Source organism: Alosa alosa, chromosome 23, assembly GCF_017589495.1.
Source record: "Alosa alosa isolate M-15738 ecotype Scorff River chromosome 23, AALO_Geno_1.1, whole genome shotgun sequence".
Classification (NCBI taxonomy): Eukaryota; Metazoa; Chordata; class Actinopteri; order Clupeiformes; family Clupeidae; genus Alosa; species Alosa alosa.
In genome coordinates this window covers 3,990,234-4,009,263 of record NC_063211.1, presented here as the reverse complement: position 1 = coordinate 4,009,263, position 19,030 = coordinate 3,990,234, and the positions used below count along the sequence as shown (strand labels likewise).

At 40.9% G+C, this 19,030-nt stretch overlaps 1 protein-coding gene across 6 annotated transcripts; it reads left to right on the top strand.

The window, feature by feature from the left end:
• The first annotated feature begins 3,632 nt into the window (after window positions 1-3,632).
• Window positions 3,633-18,720, top strand: tmco3 (transmembrane and coiled-coil domains 3). 6 transcript variants are annotated; one of them, XM_048235490.1, is made up of 15 exons: window positions 3,633-3,717; window positions 7,312-7,854; window positions 8,491-8,670; window positions 9,598-9,795; window positions 10,574-10,702; window positions 10,948-11,040; window positions 11,539-11,725; window positions 11,852-11,959; window positions 12,231-12,348; window positions 14,672-14,867; window positions 15,189-15,339; window positions 16,292-16,371; window positions 16,799-16,945; window positions 17,276-17,425; window positions 17,955-18,720. In XM_048235490.1, exons 2-15 carry the CDS (start codon window positions 7,423-7,425, stop codon window positions 18,066-18,068), a joined length of 2,283 nt encoding a protein of 760 aa, XP_048091447.1. In that variant the 5' UTR covers window positions 3,633-3,717; window positions 7,312-7,422; the 3' UTR covers window positions 18,069-18,720. The 6 variants fall into 6 exon arrangements, with proteins under 6 accessions (XP_048091447.1, XP_048091448.1, XP_048091446.1 ...); XM_048235491.1 differs by lacking the exon at window positions 3,633-3,717 and adding an exon at window positions 3,748-3,842 and having other exon boundaries at window positions 11,858-11,959; XM_048235489.1 differs by lacking the exon at window positions 3,633-3,717 and adding an exon at window positions 3,748-3,842.
• The last annotated feature ends 310 nt before the right edge of the window (window positions 18,721-19,030 follow it).

Sequence of the window (19,030 nt, the reverse complement as noted above, 5' to 3'; positions counted from 1 at the left end):
GATAAGTCGAAAGCAACGAGTAAGAATGAACAGGTATGATAAGGGATCAGATTCCAAAAATAATTCAGTGGAAATGCATGGATTCCAGTTTCTTCCAGTAGCAGCAACTGGAATCCATGCATTTCCACTGAATTATTTTAGCCGAGATGGGCTATGAGACATACATTCACACTCGGTATCATGTTTCAATACACTTTAGGTCAATATCACACCGGAATTCTCCTTTAATGTATTAAAATATTTACAATAAAGCCTAGTCCACACAAAATGTGCCTTTTTTTGTGATAAGTTTCACTGAAAACAGACTTCTGAATATTCCCAGGTGAAGATTTTGGAAAACCCCACACAGTAAGCTCCAGTGCTTTGTATGATGCCTTTGTTTATGGCGCACACATTATGCCAATGTTTCCTGGCAAGTGGGATGTGGAGCCTCCAGCCTGCTGACAACAGCTGAAATGATGAGTCGAAGGTTGGGGTGGGGGATAAGGGCATAGACCTAGGTTACCCTTTTGGATGTATCGGTACGTTCATCAAAAGTAAGTAGTAAGGCCTTGAAATATCATTATTTGTGTTTTGTTGTTGTTGTTGTTTGTGTAATCTACATTTATTGAAAGATAAAACATTTAAAAAAACACGGATTCACCATGGGCACTATGAGTCAGTCCTGGAAACATGGACTCCTGTATATCCTGTCACTCATGCCATTGATATATTCTATCAGTCCAGTCGTTTCACTTTGATCATACATGATTCCAAATGTAAAACCCAATACACCAAGAATACACCAAATCTATGGAATGGATTTTAAAAAATACAAATACGATATATAACTTATATGATATACCTACAGTACTGTATGTGCATATATTATCGTAGTGACCTGCTGCCTTTGAGGTTTGAGGCAGAGCTGTTATTGGTAGAATTATCTATCTACTGCTGCCATGCTGGCAATCATCAACACGAGCGCGTCTTATCACTTCAAGGCTGCCAGAGGTTGTCAGTCACATCAAAAGAAACGCAGCCTCAAAGCCAACAAATCAGACACACGCACGCATGCACGCACACACACACACAGCAGTTATGTCTAAAGGAATGCAGCCTCAAAGCCAACAGATCCCAGACACACACACACACACAAGTCATGTCAATGTCATGTCATGTCAGAAGGAACTCGGACAAAAAAAGCCAACAGATCCAGCATGTGATTCTCCACACCACAGATACGCTTCATCAGGGAAGGAGATGAGGCGAGGACAACCATCTCCCAGAGGGAGTGATAAATACTTGAATGATAAATACAGTTTTACAGTTGCTTACAAATCCATTACTTACAAAGCTCTGAATGGCTGAGTCACCTGGTCCAAGCAAAAAAAAAAGGACGCTCAGGGGACTGGCGGAGGACGCAGAGAAACGGAGCTTCTGGCTATGGCTCAAACGAAGAGACCCCAGGTAGGGGAACGAAGGATCTTAGGGCCAGCCAGAGGGAGTGGGAGGTAGTGGTGTGCGATACTGTAAAATTTGGCTTCGATCCGATACCAATTAATAATAGGGCCAGTATTGCCTATACCAATACCATACCATATACTGATATTTGTAACTAAAAGCAGTTTATATACTTTTATATAGGGGAGAACATTGTGTCATGATTTATGACGTGAATAAAATATCAAACATTTCAGCAACGAAACATTGCAGAGCGGGCATGCAAAATGTGAAAGGAATGGTGTTTGCATGACTGTAGGCTAGCCCTTGGTGAAACAGGAACAATGCATTTTGAACAAACTAAGAGATATTGGAAGTGAGGTAAAATTAAAGTATCGATCCCATAATGGTGATCCGATACCAATACCAATGTTGGTATTGATACTATCGATATTTGGATCGATATGCCCACCCCTAGTGGGAGGGAGAGGTCTGCTTTGGAAGAAACTGTAATCCATGCATTTCCACAGAATTTTTTTTGGAATTGGATCCCTTATCATACCTGTTCATTCTTATTCGCCGCTCGACTTATCGTGACCAAATTCAAAATGGCTGCAAATGCTCGTTTTAAATGTCAGGGCCTTCAGAAGTCTACCAATAAAGTGTGGAGATATGTTGAGCCTCGTAAATGGTGTAAAACAGTGATTGTTTTGCAACTTTTTCCCATTGAAAAAGTTGTTGGTAGCATCAGCTAACTAGCGCCAGATTTCGGAGTGCAGGGGACAAGTAGAAATCGGCTATGAGACATATGTTCAAACTCGGTATCATGTTTCAACACACTTTAAGTCAATATCACACCGGAATTCTCCTTTAAAGGTAGCCTGGCTAGCGCCACCACTTCTCAATGAGACGTGGTCTGGGAACCAAACGTTAATTTTCTCGTATTTGAAAAAATGCCCAGATCCGTTTATTGGGTGCCACGGATGTCTATCAAATGCGTCTGTGCATAGCTCATCATTGTCTTGCTTTCCCCCTTGTTCTGTGATTGGTCCCCTATCTCAGGCGAAAATTTGCTCCATGGTCTCCAGGCTGCCTTAGCAGCGTGAATCAAATCGCGCGCAAGGCAGCATGGGAACACCCAGGCTACTTTAAAGGGGCAAAACATCTGTGAAGGGTGAATCCTAGCTGATGACGGCGGAGGTGTGTCAGACAGAAATGCCTTGCAGGCAATGGATACCTGTGCTTTCAACCCATAAGGGAAATAACAATGACAGTAACACCCATGACAATTTAAAGAGAGAGAGGGAGAGAAAACAATTTTAATTAAATGGCTATGTGTCAGACCACATGTCATCAGAAACATACAGTAAAAATCACTTATTATGTATAATCTTTATGTTAACGAGTTTACTCCCACAGTAACCAGTAATGAGTTACAAAATGATGTAGGACTAATAAAACATTTTGATCAAATCATGACATTTCAAACAAAAGGTAAAACATTTTACAAACCGAATGCCTTTCTCCGCTGCAACTCTTCCTCTGACCTCTAGTTTGTGCAATATTTCAAAATAAAAGTGTTTTGTGTAGGTTAATAAAAGTGTAGGCTTTGACCTAATTTTGGGTGACAAATATATACAGTAGGCCTACATATTTTTTACCATTTCAGTGCTCTATTTACTTCATGTAATGTTAAAAGTAGCCTAGCATAAATAAATGAGATTTGAGATATATTTATAAATATAGGCTATATTTCAAAATGAAAAGTAGCCTACACAACTCAGCTTCGTATGATTAAGGGACATGCATGCAGGGCAATGACAAATAAATTGTTACAATGAAACAGTGGACATTATAGCCTATAAATAAACTTTGTTCTATAATTTCAGGAACAGTCTATTGAATAGACTATAATAAATGTGATTATTAGGTCAAATTAAGGCTGCAATAGACTGCAATTTTGTCTGCAAGACCAATTCACATTAAAAGTTAGAAGATTATTTCATAAACCGCGTAGCCTGGGCTATATTTATTAAAGGACCTTTCACTAGCAAATATGGCTACATTAAAGCATGCGACGGCCTGGTTTAGGCTACTACTGCTTGCCCTGAGTGGGCAAGTCTACAGACTCGATCCATATTCGTTCATTACAGTGAAGTCTCTGTAAGGCAAACTGAGGTTTCTGTGTAGGAGTGGCATAATTTCTAAGACCCTGATTGTTCTGTCAGCCTGGCTGCTCCTGCTCCTGGAGGCTAGTTCACCCAGACGTGAAGAGAACACGCCGAAGCGAAACAGGTAATCCTGGTTTGTTGATGATGTGGTTCCTAACTGTGACATTCCGCAAGATCTTTTTGTTATAATTTACCCCATCACAACTAAATGTTAGACTTTTCGTCTGCATATGGGCATCTATTTTTACGGTAAAGTCGTGCTTCTTCTTTGAAATAGCTTGTTACCATAACATAGATTTAGCTTTGCTCATCTGCTGTAACGTTTTCTCGAATCATCAGAGCAGGCTATGTATGAAGTTTGGGTAGGCAGAGGCTAGTTTGCGTTTAAATTAAACCGGAAGATGTGATTCTGCTTGCAGTTTATTCCTCTTTTAGTTAGTGCTAAGTCGTGATATATCGTTAACGTTAGGTTTTAGTTCTTGTGAACTGTCACCTACATGTATCAATGGTAACACGGCATCATCATCTCAGGTCTATGAGAGGTTATGAGTTAAAGGAAAAACTTACTGATGCGCTCTTCCCATCGCTTTGAACAGGCAGATGTAGGATAGCCTACTGAATGATGCTGATTGACTGCTCAGTCTGAAGTGATCTAAAATGTAGCCTAAAGTTTGTGTCATACGTTTGGTGGATCATGAAATGATTATGAAGACGTTGTGAAAAGCAAGGCTAACTTTACAATAGCAAACTTATGGTCACACAGTGCCGTTAGCCTAGGCTATGTGCTAAGCTGCTGTAATAGTGGTGAAGGTATTGCTTATTTCATTATGAATTTGCCATGTCCTCAGACTCAACATGTGATTGGGATTCGCTGAAAACATGACATGTCATAGCCCTAAGCTTCCAGGAGACACAGGTGTGCCCAGGACACGTAATGATCATGGTTGAATCACCCTAAACAAAAAGAAAACTGCCTTTTTCTGTGCTTACTGAAGTCTCTTAGTCTTAGTCTCTTTGGTCACAAAAATGTCATGGAATGGTGTCAGTTTTACTTGCTTGTGTAGAAAATGCACAGGGTGGTGCCTGTCTGTGGTGATGTGGCCCTTACTGTTTACTGTTGAGCTGGGCTTGTTTCAGGGCTTCATTTCCTGGTTGATCCTTGTTTAAGCCCAGCCCAGTGGCCCATGCAATAAACTCTCCCTGGGCCTGGAATTTAGTTTGAAAACAGGTTTGTTCACATACATGGCCTATATTGCTAATTAGACTATTTCAATATGCAAGCAGTAGAAAGCTATGCCAGGGGGGTATTCCAAGTATGTGATTTAGTGACAAACCTGGGTAAGTTAACTCAAAGTAAGTGGTAAATCTCCTACAACAAGAGCCCTATGCCATTGTTTTGTTAGGAGAGTGAAGCCATACAGCTCTTCTATTGGGAGGTTTACCACTTACTCGGAGTTGACTTACCCAGGCTTGTCACTAAACCACGTACTTGGAATACCCCCCAGAGCTGTAGCCTATATGAAGAAAACTGTGAAAAAATAGGTGCCAGTCAATGCAATTGATGTGTTTTATTATGGAGAAGAAGATGGCGTTGATAAATAGACGTGTCAGTAATAGAATACAGTTAATCACAAACGGCAGCCTTGAAAGGGAGCACACTGTTTTCAACAGCTCTATAGTTTACAATAAACACAGATTATTGGGCTATAATGTTCATGAAGTCCTTGTACATTTGGGTATAGTATTTTCCTATGTAGCCCTAAACAAGGCTGCGCATTCAGTGTGTCTCGTTCTGTGTGTCATATACATTTCTACAGTACAAAGTTGCACATGGCTATATCTGAGAGCTTGAACAGAATATATATTCCAGTGTTTCCCACAGAATTGAATTCTATTTGTGGTGGTAGGTTTGCAGAATTAACTTGAATGCAACAGTTTTTAACAAATTAGCGCAGCGTGGTTATGATGCTAACCAGCTTTAAGCACAATTTAGTACAACCTGGAAAATCATTGTGTGGGGGTCAATGTTGAAATTGTGGTGGGCCGCCACAAATAAGTCAATGTATGGGAAACACTGTATTTGTAATTGTTCTGTGTAACTTATTAACAGAACATGTCATTGTTGTACAGAAAGACAGACCAGACTTACTTTACTTTACTGCATAGCACAAAGTAAAAATGGGCTACCAAATAAAGAAGATAAACATAGGGAAACATCATAGGCAGAACTCTACTCTGTATGTTTGCCAGATGAATGAACAAGCATGCACCTCTGAGATTGTCCACACAGCAGCCAGCTCCCATTTAAAGTGGTTTTATTTTGTGACGTTTCGCGTTAGGTGGTTTGATGGTTGACCAGTTTGTTTGACCACCCTGATGGTTGACCAGCTAGACCACTAACTCGAAAACATACCCTCAGCTGGTTTACCCTGCTTTCAATGGTAATTCAGTTGGTCATACCACCTCAAACTGGTCATTTTGTTGCTGGTCTTACATTGCTGGTTTAACTGACCATGCCAGCTTATGTTGGTCATTCAAGGAAACCAGCATGACCATTTTACACCAGCAATATTAAGCTTGGCAGGCTGGTCACCAGCATGAACTTCTTACATTAGCTGTATCCCACATGATGGGCTGGTCACACCAGCATGACCAGCTTCCTCAGATGGTCACACCAGCATGTCCACCTGGTGGCCCAACCAGCAAACACCAGCAAGAGCTGGAAGAAAACCAGCAAAGACCAACTAAAACCAGCTACCAGCATAAACTGGTTTCTAGCTATTATTTTTTTTTTTTCAGCAGAGCTCTGAAATGACAAAAGGTGTAAATGGACAATGTGATTTTACGCGTTTTAAATACTGAATTCTGTTATTCCGTCCATATCAAGTCAACTTGTCATTACGCTTTTCAACATGACTGGATCATGATGTCATGGCACCATGCCATTTTAACCTGTGTGACCTGACCTGAAAGCCAGCTTGTTTAAGGGATATTCCAACATTTGGGGAATTACATTCATTTTCCACCTCCCCTTGAGTTAAACAATTGATTTTTTACCTTTCTCCAGTTCATCCAGCCGTTCTCTGAGTCTGGCGATACCAGTTTTAGCTCCAGCCTAGCATAGATCATTGAATCTGATTAGACCATTAGCTTCTTGCCTGCTAGCATCACGTTTAAAAGTGACTAAAAGAAAAAATGACTAAAAGATTTCCGGTAATTTTCCTATTTAAAACTTGTCTCCTCAAGTTAGAAAGTGTAATAAAACCAACGGAAAATGAAACGAGAAGCGATTTTCTAGGCTGATTTGACATGGAACTATACTCTGCTACTATAGACCCTTTCAACAATAAAAACAAAAACAATGCTTGAACGTTCTATTTGGTTCCCAATCTACTTCCTCTGCATTAACCCTTAAAGGAGTACTACTTACTGAGAAATTAACATTCTAAAGAATATCTGAGTTCATTGAATTCAACATAGAATTTTAGAACCTTCAATTGTTGCGGAACTTAGAACGTTCAAAAACCTACACCTTTAAGGGTTAAGATAACATATGGAATGTTAAAACGGAAGCCTTGTGGGGCCAACTATGATGCTGATAATGGAACTCTCTTGAAAGGGTCTATATGCACCACCAATTACTCTGTAATCTTGCTTTTCCTGTTGTGTATCTGCATAGTTAATCCTCCATCACACCTTTCTCCATTATTCCCTTCAGGTGACACCAGAAGGGCTTTGGATGCGAGTTCTCTGTGTCCTATAGGTGACACCAGAAGGGCTTTGGATGCGAGTTCTCTGTGTCCTATAGGTGACACCAGAAGGGCTTTGGATGCGAGTTCTCTGTGTGCTGCTGTGGTGGGTAGGCCTTGCAGTGGCACTACGCCAGCAGCAGGACACCGTAGCTCAGCATGCTATTAAGCTGTACCGCGGCCGTGGAGCTGGGGCATCGTTTGGGCACCGATGGGTGCGGGAGAACTGCCAGATGCTGGCAGGGCTGCTGCGGCAGAAAAACGCCGCCATCAGGAAGCTGTCATTAGCTGCCGTGGCGGCGCTGCGTGACCCTACGCTTTCGGATTCCGAGCGGTTGTACCAGGTGCATACGCTGGAGGTGTTCCAGCGAGAGCTGAATGAGAGCGAACACTCGGTCTTCCAGGCCGCACTGGGACTGCAGAGAGTACTCCACGGCGATTACAGGGATGTAGTCAGCATGAAACACAGCAGCAGGCAAAGGCTGGAAGCACTCAGGGAGGCTGCGATTAAGGTAAGGGAAAGTTTGGGCAGCCGTGGCCTACTGGTTAGCGCTTCGGACTTGTAACCGGAGGGTTGCCGGTTCGAACCCCAACCAGTAGGCACGGCTGAAGTGCCCTTGAGCAAGGTGCCTAACCCCCTCACTGCTCCCCGAGTGCCGCTGTTGTAGCAGGCAACTCACTGCGCCGGGATTAGTGTGTGCTTCACCTCACCGTGTGTTCATTGTGTGTTCACTGTGTGCTGAGTGTGTTTCACTAATTCACGGATTGGGATAAATGCAGAGACCAAATTTCCCTCACGGGATCAAAAGAGTATATATACCTATAGTTTACATTTGTGTTCAGTATACATTACTGTTACACAGTATTCTTATATTAAAATGTTTACTGTTATTTGTATGTTACTTTGGACAAAAGTGTCTGCCAAATCCTATAACCATAACCACACATTGTATGTTTTTGAGATAAAATGTTTAGATTTTATTACAGCCGGTGTTTCTTTAATTAACTTGGCCAATAGACTAGTATTTCTCAGTTTTTAATGACCATTTTTGTGTAGGAGGAAAAAGACTTCTTGGACCTGTTAGCAGCAGAATCATCTTGGAAAATAGGCTATTAATAATTTGTTTTTAATGACCATTTTCGTGTAGGAGGAGAGAGAGTATTTGGACCTGTTAGCTGCGGAGAAGCACCAGCAGGAAGCCTTGAAAAGTGCCAAGGATCAGAACCGGACACTCTCGATTCTGGAGGGGATTCTGGAGGATGTGAGAAAAGCTGCTGACCGGCTAGAGGAAGACATCGAGGAACATGCCTTCGACTACAAGAAAGAGGTGTTGATACTCGTTCAGTAATAGTGTTGTCACAATGACACAATTATGACATTGGTACGATACTGTGCCAAAGTATCTCGATATCTACTGATATACTGAAATAATACCACACCAAAAACCAGAACTAATAATAACAGAACTAATAATAAGAATAGGCCTAGATGACATGGCACTAATAAAAAAAAAATAATCAAAATTAGTGAATTTGAAATAAAAAAAAAATATTGACTGATATATGAACAATGATTCTGATTAAATTATTCTTAATTAAATTACCATCCTTCTGGTATTAATACTAACAAAATGGTGTATTGTAACTTGTTTTATTTCATGGTATCATGACACCTTTTGAGCATCAGTGCATTGTGCAACACTATTCAGTAATATCATAATTAATCATCAGATCACCATAATAAATGAAATTGACCTGGGTCCTGGGTCATCTGTGTGTTAAGCAGCAAAGCTAACCACTGTGCCACTAATGCTGTGGTCACATTGGGTGCATCCTAACCACTGACATGGATCCTTACCAATAGTCATCTTGATTAACAGTAAATGTACCCTCTGTGTCTAAAACTACGCTGTGTTGGGTTCTTGAATCTGAAGGGAAAGGGTCTGACAAATCCTTGAAAAAGCCTTGAGAGGTCCTTGAGTTTGATGTTGAAAGAGTGGACTAGGCTAGAATACACTGAAGCCGCTTAAATAAGCGTGGCTCCATTGCCTGCCAGCTACAGTATGCTTAATTTTGCACATTCAAAAATGTTTTCTTGTGTCATTCCATTTCATCCCATTGGAAAATAAACACTAACAATATCTCACCATACTCAACTCTTTAAGCAACATTTCCTTTGTCATCTTTGGTTCACATGACCCTGATTGCCCACCCCTCACATTTGGCTTCTGTAAACTGTTTCTCATTCGATAAAGGGGATGAATGTTGAAGCAGTGCTGAGGGTGGAGGATGATGAGGAGAAACCGAAGAGCAAGAACATCTCTCACAGGAAGCTGTCTGAGGGTGAGGGGAGCCTGGGGCTCAGCATGCTCATCGACTCCCAGAACAACCAGTACGTCCTGACCAAACCCAGGGACTCCACCATGTCCCGTGCTGATCACCATTTCATTAAGGTCAGTGTCCAGGTCAATTTGATTTTTGCTAATAAATACTGGTAGAAAATCAATAGAATAGGGGGAGCGTTGGCGCAAGCTGCAGCACCCCTACCAAATTCCTAGTGCCCGCAGGGAGCCAGGTTTGATGCCGACATGTGGTCATTTCCCAATCCCATCCCATATCTCTCTCCCACTTGCTTCCTGTCTCTCTCTATTCTATACATAAAGGCAAACGCCCCAAAAAATTAACATTTTAAATAACATTAAAGCAACACCAAAGAGTTTTTTATACCTTAAAATAATCTTTCCAAAATCGTTTCAGTGGTTCATCAACTCATAACAGGGTGAACGGCAATTCTGCATTCGCTTCGCGGCCCTCTATCGGCTATAACCGCACTATGTAACTTTGCCAGATCGGGTAGCGGATCTGTAGTTCGATGGAATGAGACATAAGAAACTACAAATTTGACTTGCATCTGATGTCGCAATACATCGTACTTTTAAAAGTCATGCAAAATATTCTACCTTGTCTGTGGACATTGTTATTTGCAAAGCCGCTGCTGGATAAACAAATAGCGTGCGTGTGACAGAGGGAAAGTTCTTTGGTGTTGCTTTAACATTTTGCCAATTGCTTTGCTGCGTCACAGCCTCTATGCTAATTAAAACAGGATTGTCCATTCAAATGATAATGTTTTATTCCCCTTGTAAAAAATAATCATTATACTCATATGATGTATGTCTCAGGTCAGTTGTCTCTAACTTGGTGTGTTGTGCTTCCCTTTGTTTTATCACTCAGGATATAATATTAATAGTGATGCTCTCTTTACCCTGCGGTTGGCTGTGTATCCAGCTGGGCCTGCCTCCCATGTTTGGCTATATAATCTGTGGGGTTTTGCTCGGGCCATCGGGGATGAACAGTATCAAGGTAACAGCAAAGCAACTCTATATGGGAATTAAATGACATATACCGGACATAAAAAAACAACACCAAGCACTATAATAATGTTCTACAATAATACATTGTAACAGCAAAGCATATCTACAGAACATGGAAATGAAAGGACATAATACACCAGGCATGGACAACAACAAAACAACACCAAGCACTATAATAATGTTCTACAATAATTCATTGTTTTAAGTATACATGAGTATGTTTTTTTGTGTCAGTCTATGGTTCAGGTGGAGAGTATTGGGGAGTTTGGTGTGCTATTCACACTTTTTGTGGTGGGCCTAGAGTTCTCACCAGAGCAACTTCACAAGGTAGCGTTTGGATTTCCCTTTTCAAAGAACATGCTAATTATGTGTAGGCTGCCGCCTTGCATAGCCGCCTCTGCTGTGTGTGTGTGTGCGTGTGTGCATGTGTGCGTGTGTGCGTGTGTGTGTGTGTGCGTGAATGTAAGACATGAAATTGTAAAGTGCTTGGAGGAGTAGAAAACTGCTTTATAAATGCTGAATGCTGTCCATTTACCACACCATAACCATTCAAGCATTAAACACTGTCAAGCATCTTGGTCTGATGAAGAGATGAACTCAATATTTAATTGTTTTTCAAGTGTGACCTTTTCCTGTCACACCAGTGTCATATACAGTACATCTCTCTACTTTGTACAACATGCAATGCACCATGCCATGCGTTAAAATCATCACACACAAAACTGCTGATTTGAATAGTGATGATTTGATTACGAGGCAAAGGATCTCTGTAGGCATCTCTGTGTAGTCGGTAAGAAGCTCTGACAGTTGTGTGTTTTTAAACAGGTTTGGAGGATATCTGTGCAGGGCACCTCCTGCCTAACGCTGCTGATGGTGGGAGCAGGGCTGGTATGGGGGCAGCTACTGAGGCTTAATGTCTCACAAACTGTGTTTGTGTCCAGTTGTCTGTCTTTGTCTAGCACCCCACTGGTGTCTAAGTTCCTCTCTGGCGCTTCACGTGCGGAAAAAGAGGGTAAGTGGTCATAAAGGAATTATTTTATTGCTAACTTATCAATAGTGTGTCAGTGTCTCCTCTGCCCAGCAGACTGTATTGTACCCACTGTACTCATTTTTATTAGTGTGTGTGTGTGTGTGTGAGAGGCAGGCAATGAGAGGAAGAGGAGAGAGAGAGAGAGAGATGAACACTGTGCGTGTGTGTGTCAAAGAATGATCCACTCACTGCCCCTTATCTTGTATGAGAAGAAAGGTGTGTGTCATGTTCCGAAACATGGAATATAATGTATAGACTTTCCTGACTATCCTCAATTTCATTTCCTGATTTTCCTTGTACTTAATGGATCATTGATCATCATAAAAAAGCCTGAACATTCAAACAGTGCTACTGGAATAATTGTCTCTCCAGTGCTGTTGGATACTGGAGTATACTTGTCTTTTGTGGGGATTGGGATTAATTTTGCGAGAATGTGTTCACAGGTGATCTGAGGATTGGGATTAATTCTGCGGGAATGTGTTCACAGGTGAGCTGGAGCCCAGCAGTGTGTTACTGGGCATGCTGGTGATGCAGGATGTCCAGTTGGGTCTGTTCATTGCCATTATGCCGACCCTCATTCAGGCAGGGGATGGACAAGCAGACAGGTAAGCCTACCTGCAGCTACACTCCTATAACCTGCAGCTACACTCCTATGACCTGCAGCTACACTCCTGTAACCTGCAGCTACACTCCTTTAACCTGCAGCTACACTCCTATGACTTGCTATTATTATTACTACTACTATTATACTTCTACTACTACTAGTACTACTACCACCACTACTACTACTATTTCTTCTTCTTCTTCTTTTACTACTACTTGTTATTTACTTCTACTTATTCTTATTATATTTAATTATTATTCTTATTCTTATTATTATATGACTAAGATATAACCTCCCTTTTCTCTCAGCCTGAGGCCAGTTCAGATCTTAAGGTCTTTTTTATTATGGCAAGACTGTTGTAGTCAGCAAAATGTTTCTCTGGGACTTCCCTTGATGACTGGTACCACTTAGTGAATGGTACATATATAGCAGCAGCAACAACAACATTTACAGTATATGGTACTTTTCAAGACACCCAACGTGCTTCACAGTGAAGGGGGAACCTCACTATTGCCTAACTATAGCAGAAATGTAGCACTTAACTTGCCACTATCTTTGGCACCTTCAACATTTTCACAACATGGATCACTACTACATGCTTTGGAAGTATGCCAAATGTTTTGAAAATACATAGGGCCAGGGGGTGCTGCAGGGGACACATTTCAGTACTGTCTTATGTCTTATTTTTAGACTTCTTTTGTTTTTAGTCCAGATTGTTACCGGGAACCAAAACATTCGTCATTGAGGTAGAACGCAATGAAACGGCATGGAACACAATGGCAATACAATGTAATCCTGTGATTACCTCAATGATTGTAAAGAAACTGCAGACAGTGACTTTAGAAATGCCATGTCTTAAACCCACAGAAATGTAAGAGAACATCATAATTGAAAGCACGTATTTAATATATTTAAAATATAAAATATATTTTATATATAAAATAACAAAACTAAGGACTGTGACAGTGCATAGTTTATGCATGTCCTGTATGGTTGCACTGTGCGTATAGCACGTGTATGTATCAGATTTTCCTTCCACTGGCCCTTCATATATTTCTACACTGCCGTTCGTCTAAGTTTGGGGTCACTTAGACATTTCCATTCCTCTCCATTATAGACAGAATACCAGCTGAGATCAGTTGCATTGCTTTTTTAATCAGGGCAACAGTTTTCAGATTACATTATGTGCTTACATAATTGCAAAAGGGTTCTCCAATGTTTTCTCAGTTAGCCTTTTAAAATGATCAGATTCAATCAATTGGTAAACAGAATGGGCCTTTGGAACATTGGATGGATGTAGATATTGCATGAAAGATCAGCCATTTCTTTCTGCAACAGTCATTTACAACATTAATGATTAAAACGAGGGCCATTTCTAAGTGACTTCAAACTTTTGAAAAGTAGTGTATCCACAAAAATTAACTTTTACATAAAACTGTTATTCTATAACATTGTAATGTACTCCCTGTTATTAGTCCCACACACTTAGCTTCAACAAGTTAGCACCAGAGGTAAACTGAAATGACTCATGGCAGTCATGATGGGTGTTCCCTCAGAGCAGAGCAGTGCTTTGCTTTGCGACATCTATGTTGTTTGTGTTTAGATATGTCTTTACAAACATGATTATTCAATGACTCATGGCGGTGATGGGCAGAAAAATGGACCAAAAAACAGGCCAGTGACTGGCCTACCAAAGTGCCCTTCTTGCTCTCTTCACTTGACCTGAGCCAGCAGGCCAGTGCTTCTTGCTCTCTTCACTTGACCTGAGCCAGCGGGCGGGCCAGTGCTTCTATTGAACCCTGGCTTTGGTTTGATAGTGAATCCATTTACATCATCATGCATTTTTACATTACATTTAAATTTCTTTATTTAGCAGATGCTTTTATCCAAAGCGACCTACAGAAAGACGATAACATCCAAGCCACAGTGCAGAGGAGACTTTAGCTAGGAAATACTACTGCTTCTGTCAATACTATTACTAGAGGATAAGAGTGGCAACATTAGGATAAAAACGGCAACATTAGGATAAGAGTGGCAACAGTATCATGGGTATCATCGTCATCGGTTATGTTGTGTCTTTTACCCGCATTGACATTTTTGCTTTTGTTTTACCCACAATGTGTTTTCTGGGTATAAGCAGTTAAATGTTTGATAATCAACAGAGAACTTTATTATTTTCCCATGAGAGAAATGTATTTGTTGTTAGACACACTTACACACATGCATTCCACACTAATAATAATAATAAAAAAGATAAATAATAATCTAAAATCGATAAATAACTTTGAGCAGCTTCCCTAACTGACTGTGTTTTTTGTCTTCAGCTCTGTATCAGGTGTGGTCCACGTGCTGTGGCTGCTGGTCCAGGTGCTGGTCTGCCTGGCAGGAGTACTCTTGCTATGTTTTTTCTTGCGGTCATTCCTGATTGGCCCCTTCTACAGGAAGCTCCATGCCGAATGTCGGGGCAGCAAGGAGATCATGGTCCTGGGGACAACGGCCTTCATGTTCCTGATGCTAATGGTAGGGGCTCTTCTCCTTCTACAGCAATTCAAGTCTCAAATTCAAGTTTTATTTGATACTCACAACATCAGCATTTACAGTATGAGATAATATAAGATAAGATACGATAAGACTTTATTTAATCCCACACCGGGGAAATGTACTTGTTAGAACAGCCAGGGAAGATAGATCCAGCAAAAATAAGAATAAACAGCAGAGTTATAAAAGATGAGAATTTCCTCATTCCTCGTCATCCTTTGCTTTGTAGTGTCATTAATCATTTTTTATTTCAGTGTCTTTTTTAAAATGAGGGATGGTCTGATGTATTTTGTGTATTTCCAGGTGACTGAGTTCCTGTATTTGTCCATGGAGCTTGGCTGCTTCCTGGCGGGGGCGCTCGTTTCCTCACAGGGCCACATGGTCACTTCGGAGGTGATGCGCTGTGTGGAGCCAATCAGAGACTTTTTGGCTATAATATTTTTTGCTTCCATTGGTGAGCGATGTTCTTTTATGGGCAATAATATGTGTACTGTTTTGTGTCGTTCTGTTCTAAAGACTTCAATGACAGTTGAAGGGCAGCAGCATTTCAGATTTTGAAAATGAAATATGGAAAAGGCACACCAGGGCTCCAGAATAATTTTTCAGTTGGTCACCCTTTCTTTTTGGTACAGCACAGGGCAAGAAAGAAACAAACAAACAAAAGAAAGAAAGAAAGAAAGAAAACTTGCTTTTGAAGAAAATGGCTTTCACAAGCAATCAAACTAAACATGAAGAGAATGTACAACAGTACGCCTCCCTTGCTTCTGCTTTAGCACACTAATTATAGCTCAATACAATACTCAGGAAGGACTGTTGACCTTTTGCTTAAATCCCATTGATCATAGTGTAACATGTTCACCTGCCGAGTGAGGCCACTGTTGGGTCAAGCAGTACATTGTAGGACGCCACGTAAAGCAACAAAGGAAATTAGCTCATTTGCCATCTATTTGCATATTGCCTTGAATTTCCCCTGGGGATCAATAAAGTATCTATCTATCTATCTATCTATCTACCCCAGAATTAGATAAAAGGATACATACATACCCTTCTCTTCTTTGTGTTTGCAATAACCTAGTTTTACAGTGTTAACCTGGCTTAGCATAATTCACTGGAAATGGGTTGTTCCTGTTAGCTCATCGCTTCCTTTAAAGCTTAAATCTTAACTGTTCCTTTAATGTTGAGAAACTCTAAATGTTTCAACAACATGGTTCAGTTGATACAGTCCTTCTTTATACATGGGAAACAAAGTTTAGTCGATCTCTATGATGGTGAATTTAATCTGTTTCTGGCAGGCCTCCATGTGTTTAGATTAGATCTCTATGATGGTGAATTTATTCTGTTGTTGGCAGGCCTCCATGTGTTTAGATTAGATCTCTATGATGGTGAATTTATTCTGTTGTTGGCAGGCCTCCATGTGTTTCCTACCTTTGTGCTGTATGAGCTGACCATCCTGCTGGTGTTAACTCTGTCACTGGTCATTTTAAAGGTGAGTAATCCTCTGCGACTGCACTTCGATACAAGGCCTTTGCTACTGGGTCATAGTGAACCCACTCATTGTTGAAATAGTGGCAAATTCATTCACATTTCATTCATGTTTTGAAACTTAACTTGTACATTTTTACAAGTATTTAAATATTTTTCATCCCATCTAATTTATTTTAATGTAGCTTTAGAATGCAGACAGACAGGTATCATGTGTTAACTAAAATAAAATGCTAAAACTCCTAAAATAATATACTGTTAATAATATTACTACATCGGCTGAACCAAAGCTTTGTTACACAGTATAGAATGTGCATAGACAATGCAGGGTCTGAAGTAGTCCACAGTATTTTACGTCACCAAAGCAGCCTGTTACGGACAGGTGCTGTATGAATGTGAATAAAGACACATCTGTATTACCCCTCCGACAGGCGATGCCCTACAGTACACACAGTGTGATGCACGTGGTGGGACTGACGCACAGTGACCATCACAATCATAAAGTGTCTGACAACATGGAAGGAATCCCTACAGAAATAGACCAGGCTGGAAAAAAAGATGACAAAATTAAGACCCAGGTTAAAAATGGCAAAATTTCCCTTTAAGGGTTACAGGGTTCCGGTACAGTGGCCGATCAACAACCAAGCATATGGTTGCCAAGTCGCAAACATGTCCCATGTTGTACCCGTGACCTGCACAGGCCTTCCTTCACTGTACAACATGCCCTGTGCACAGTATAATAACTAGATATTTTACTAAAATGTTTTATTTTCCTAATTGAATATCCTTGTTTTTCCTTCACGGTACAACATGCCTTGCGCACAGCATAATAACTAGACTTTAAAATAGTTTCTACTTTTGCTCAGGTAACGTCCTTGTTTGTCCCTCTCCCCCTGTTGATTATACAGTTTCTCATGGCGGTGGTTGTTCTGTCCACCCTGTTGCCGCGCGGCTCTCGTCACATCTGCTGGCTGGTCTCAGCGGGCCTGGCACAGGTCAGCGAGTTCTCTTTCGTGCTCGGCAGCCAAGCCCGTCGCACAGGAATCATTTCACGAGAGGTGAGCAGCAGCGTCATCATCATCATCATAATCATCATCATATCCTATATATCATATTTAATTTCATTTAATTTCTTATACAGGAAAGAATTCAAGGTTACGATTCAGTTACAGTGGAATGGGCCTGATTGAGTTTAAACTGGTTTACAGCTGGTTCCTGTTCTGCAACACATAAAACACATGAAAATCACATCAGCTATCGACTAGATTCTCTTTCTTTCCCTCCTCTCTGTGTTCTCATTCCGTTTTCTCTTCAGTGTTTATAGTACTATAGTACATTATAGTATGCTATTATAGTATAGGGCATCAGATGCATTTTACAGTGTTTTGCAGCCATTGTTGTCTTATCAGCCTCTTGGTCACTGCACAGTGTACACTAATAATCTTTTTCGGGGAGGCTGGGGGGGCGCAGTAGAGAGAGTGACAGGAAGCAAGTGGGAGAGAGAGATGGGGTGACCAGTTGCGCCAGAGCGCCCCCCGTACACTACTAATCTTAACCGCCCTTCCCTCCCCTCGTCTTCTCCTGCAGGTCTACCTGCTGGTCCTTAGCGTGACCACTCTGAGCCTCCTGTTGGCCCCAGTGCTGTGGTGGGCCGCCAGGCTTCGCTTCATACCTCACATGGACCGCAAGATGGTCACCTGAACTTCTGCTCTACTGGTCAGAAGTGGCCAGTGCAGTGGCAGTTGGGAAGATGGGTCCATCCTTATTAAGACAGTAAGGATCGGGAATGCCAGACAGTGAAGATTGGGAATGCCAGAGAGTAGAGATTGGGAATGCCATGATCTGCAAGTAAGGGTAAAACTGGAGATGCTCCCTGCCCTTCAGGTACAGAGAAGGTCACTGCCTGGACAAATCTGGCTCTGTCAAGTCAAAAGGAGTAAAATGGGTAAAATATGTTATTTTTATTATTATTATTATTATTATTATTATTATTATATTTAATTTGGTCAATGCTGTGTTTCAGCAGTTGTTCACAGAAGTATGTGATTTATTTTCAAAAAAAAGATGTTTAAGATAATTTTTCAAGACATAATGGTTAAATTTTTTGGAAATAAAGGCCCCGGTCATTAGAACTGTTATTAAGTTGTATGTTAGCATAACTTGTATGTTAGCATATTATTTATAGCCGTGAATAGTTATAGCTTTGCCAGTATCCATAGTCATACACGTACAGCTGCTGCTCACTGTAAAGTTTGTGAACCCCTGAGAAGTACCTCCAAATGTATGTAAATATGAAATAAAATGGGAATCTAACTGGGAATCAGATTAAAAAGGCCAGTGACATATATTCATAGAACTGTGTACCTATCTATTTGTTTATTTATTTACAAAATGTTCTGACATAGCCTGACGAGCCAGACCCACATTAAAATGTAGGGTCTGGGCACTCACCGTTCGCAGTGCTCAGTCCGAGGGGCGGGATAATCGTTGTCTTTCAAATTCCATCTGCACGCAATAGGACAGCGCTATGAGTCCCATGTGTTTCCCACCAACGGAGCTAGTTGGCTAGTTCAAACTTTTGCCAACTTAATAAAAGCTTAACTCGTGTCACACTGTTCGCCAACAGCAGCATTATCTTATTTGTTTTCAAGTAGCAGGGAATT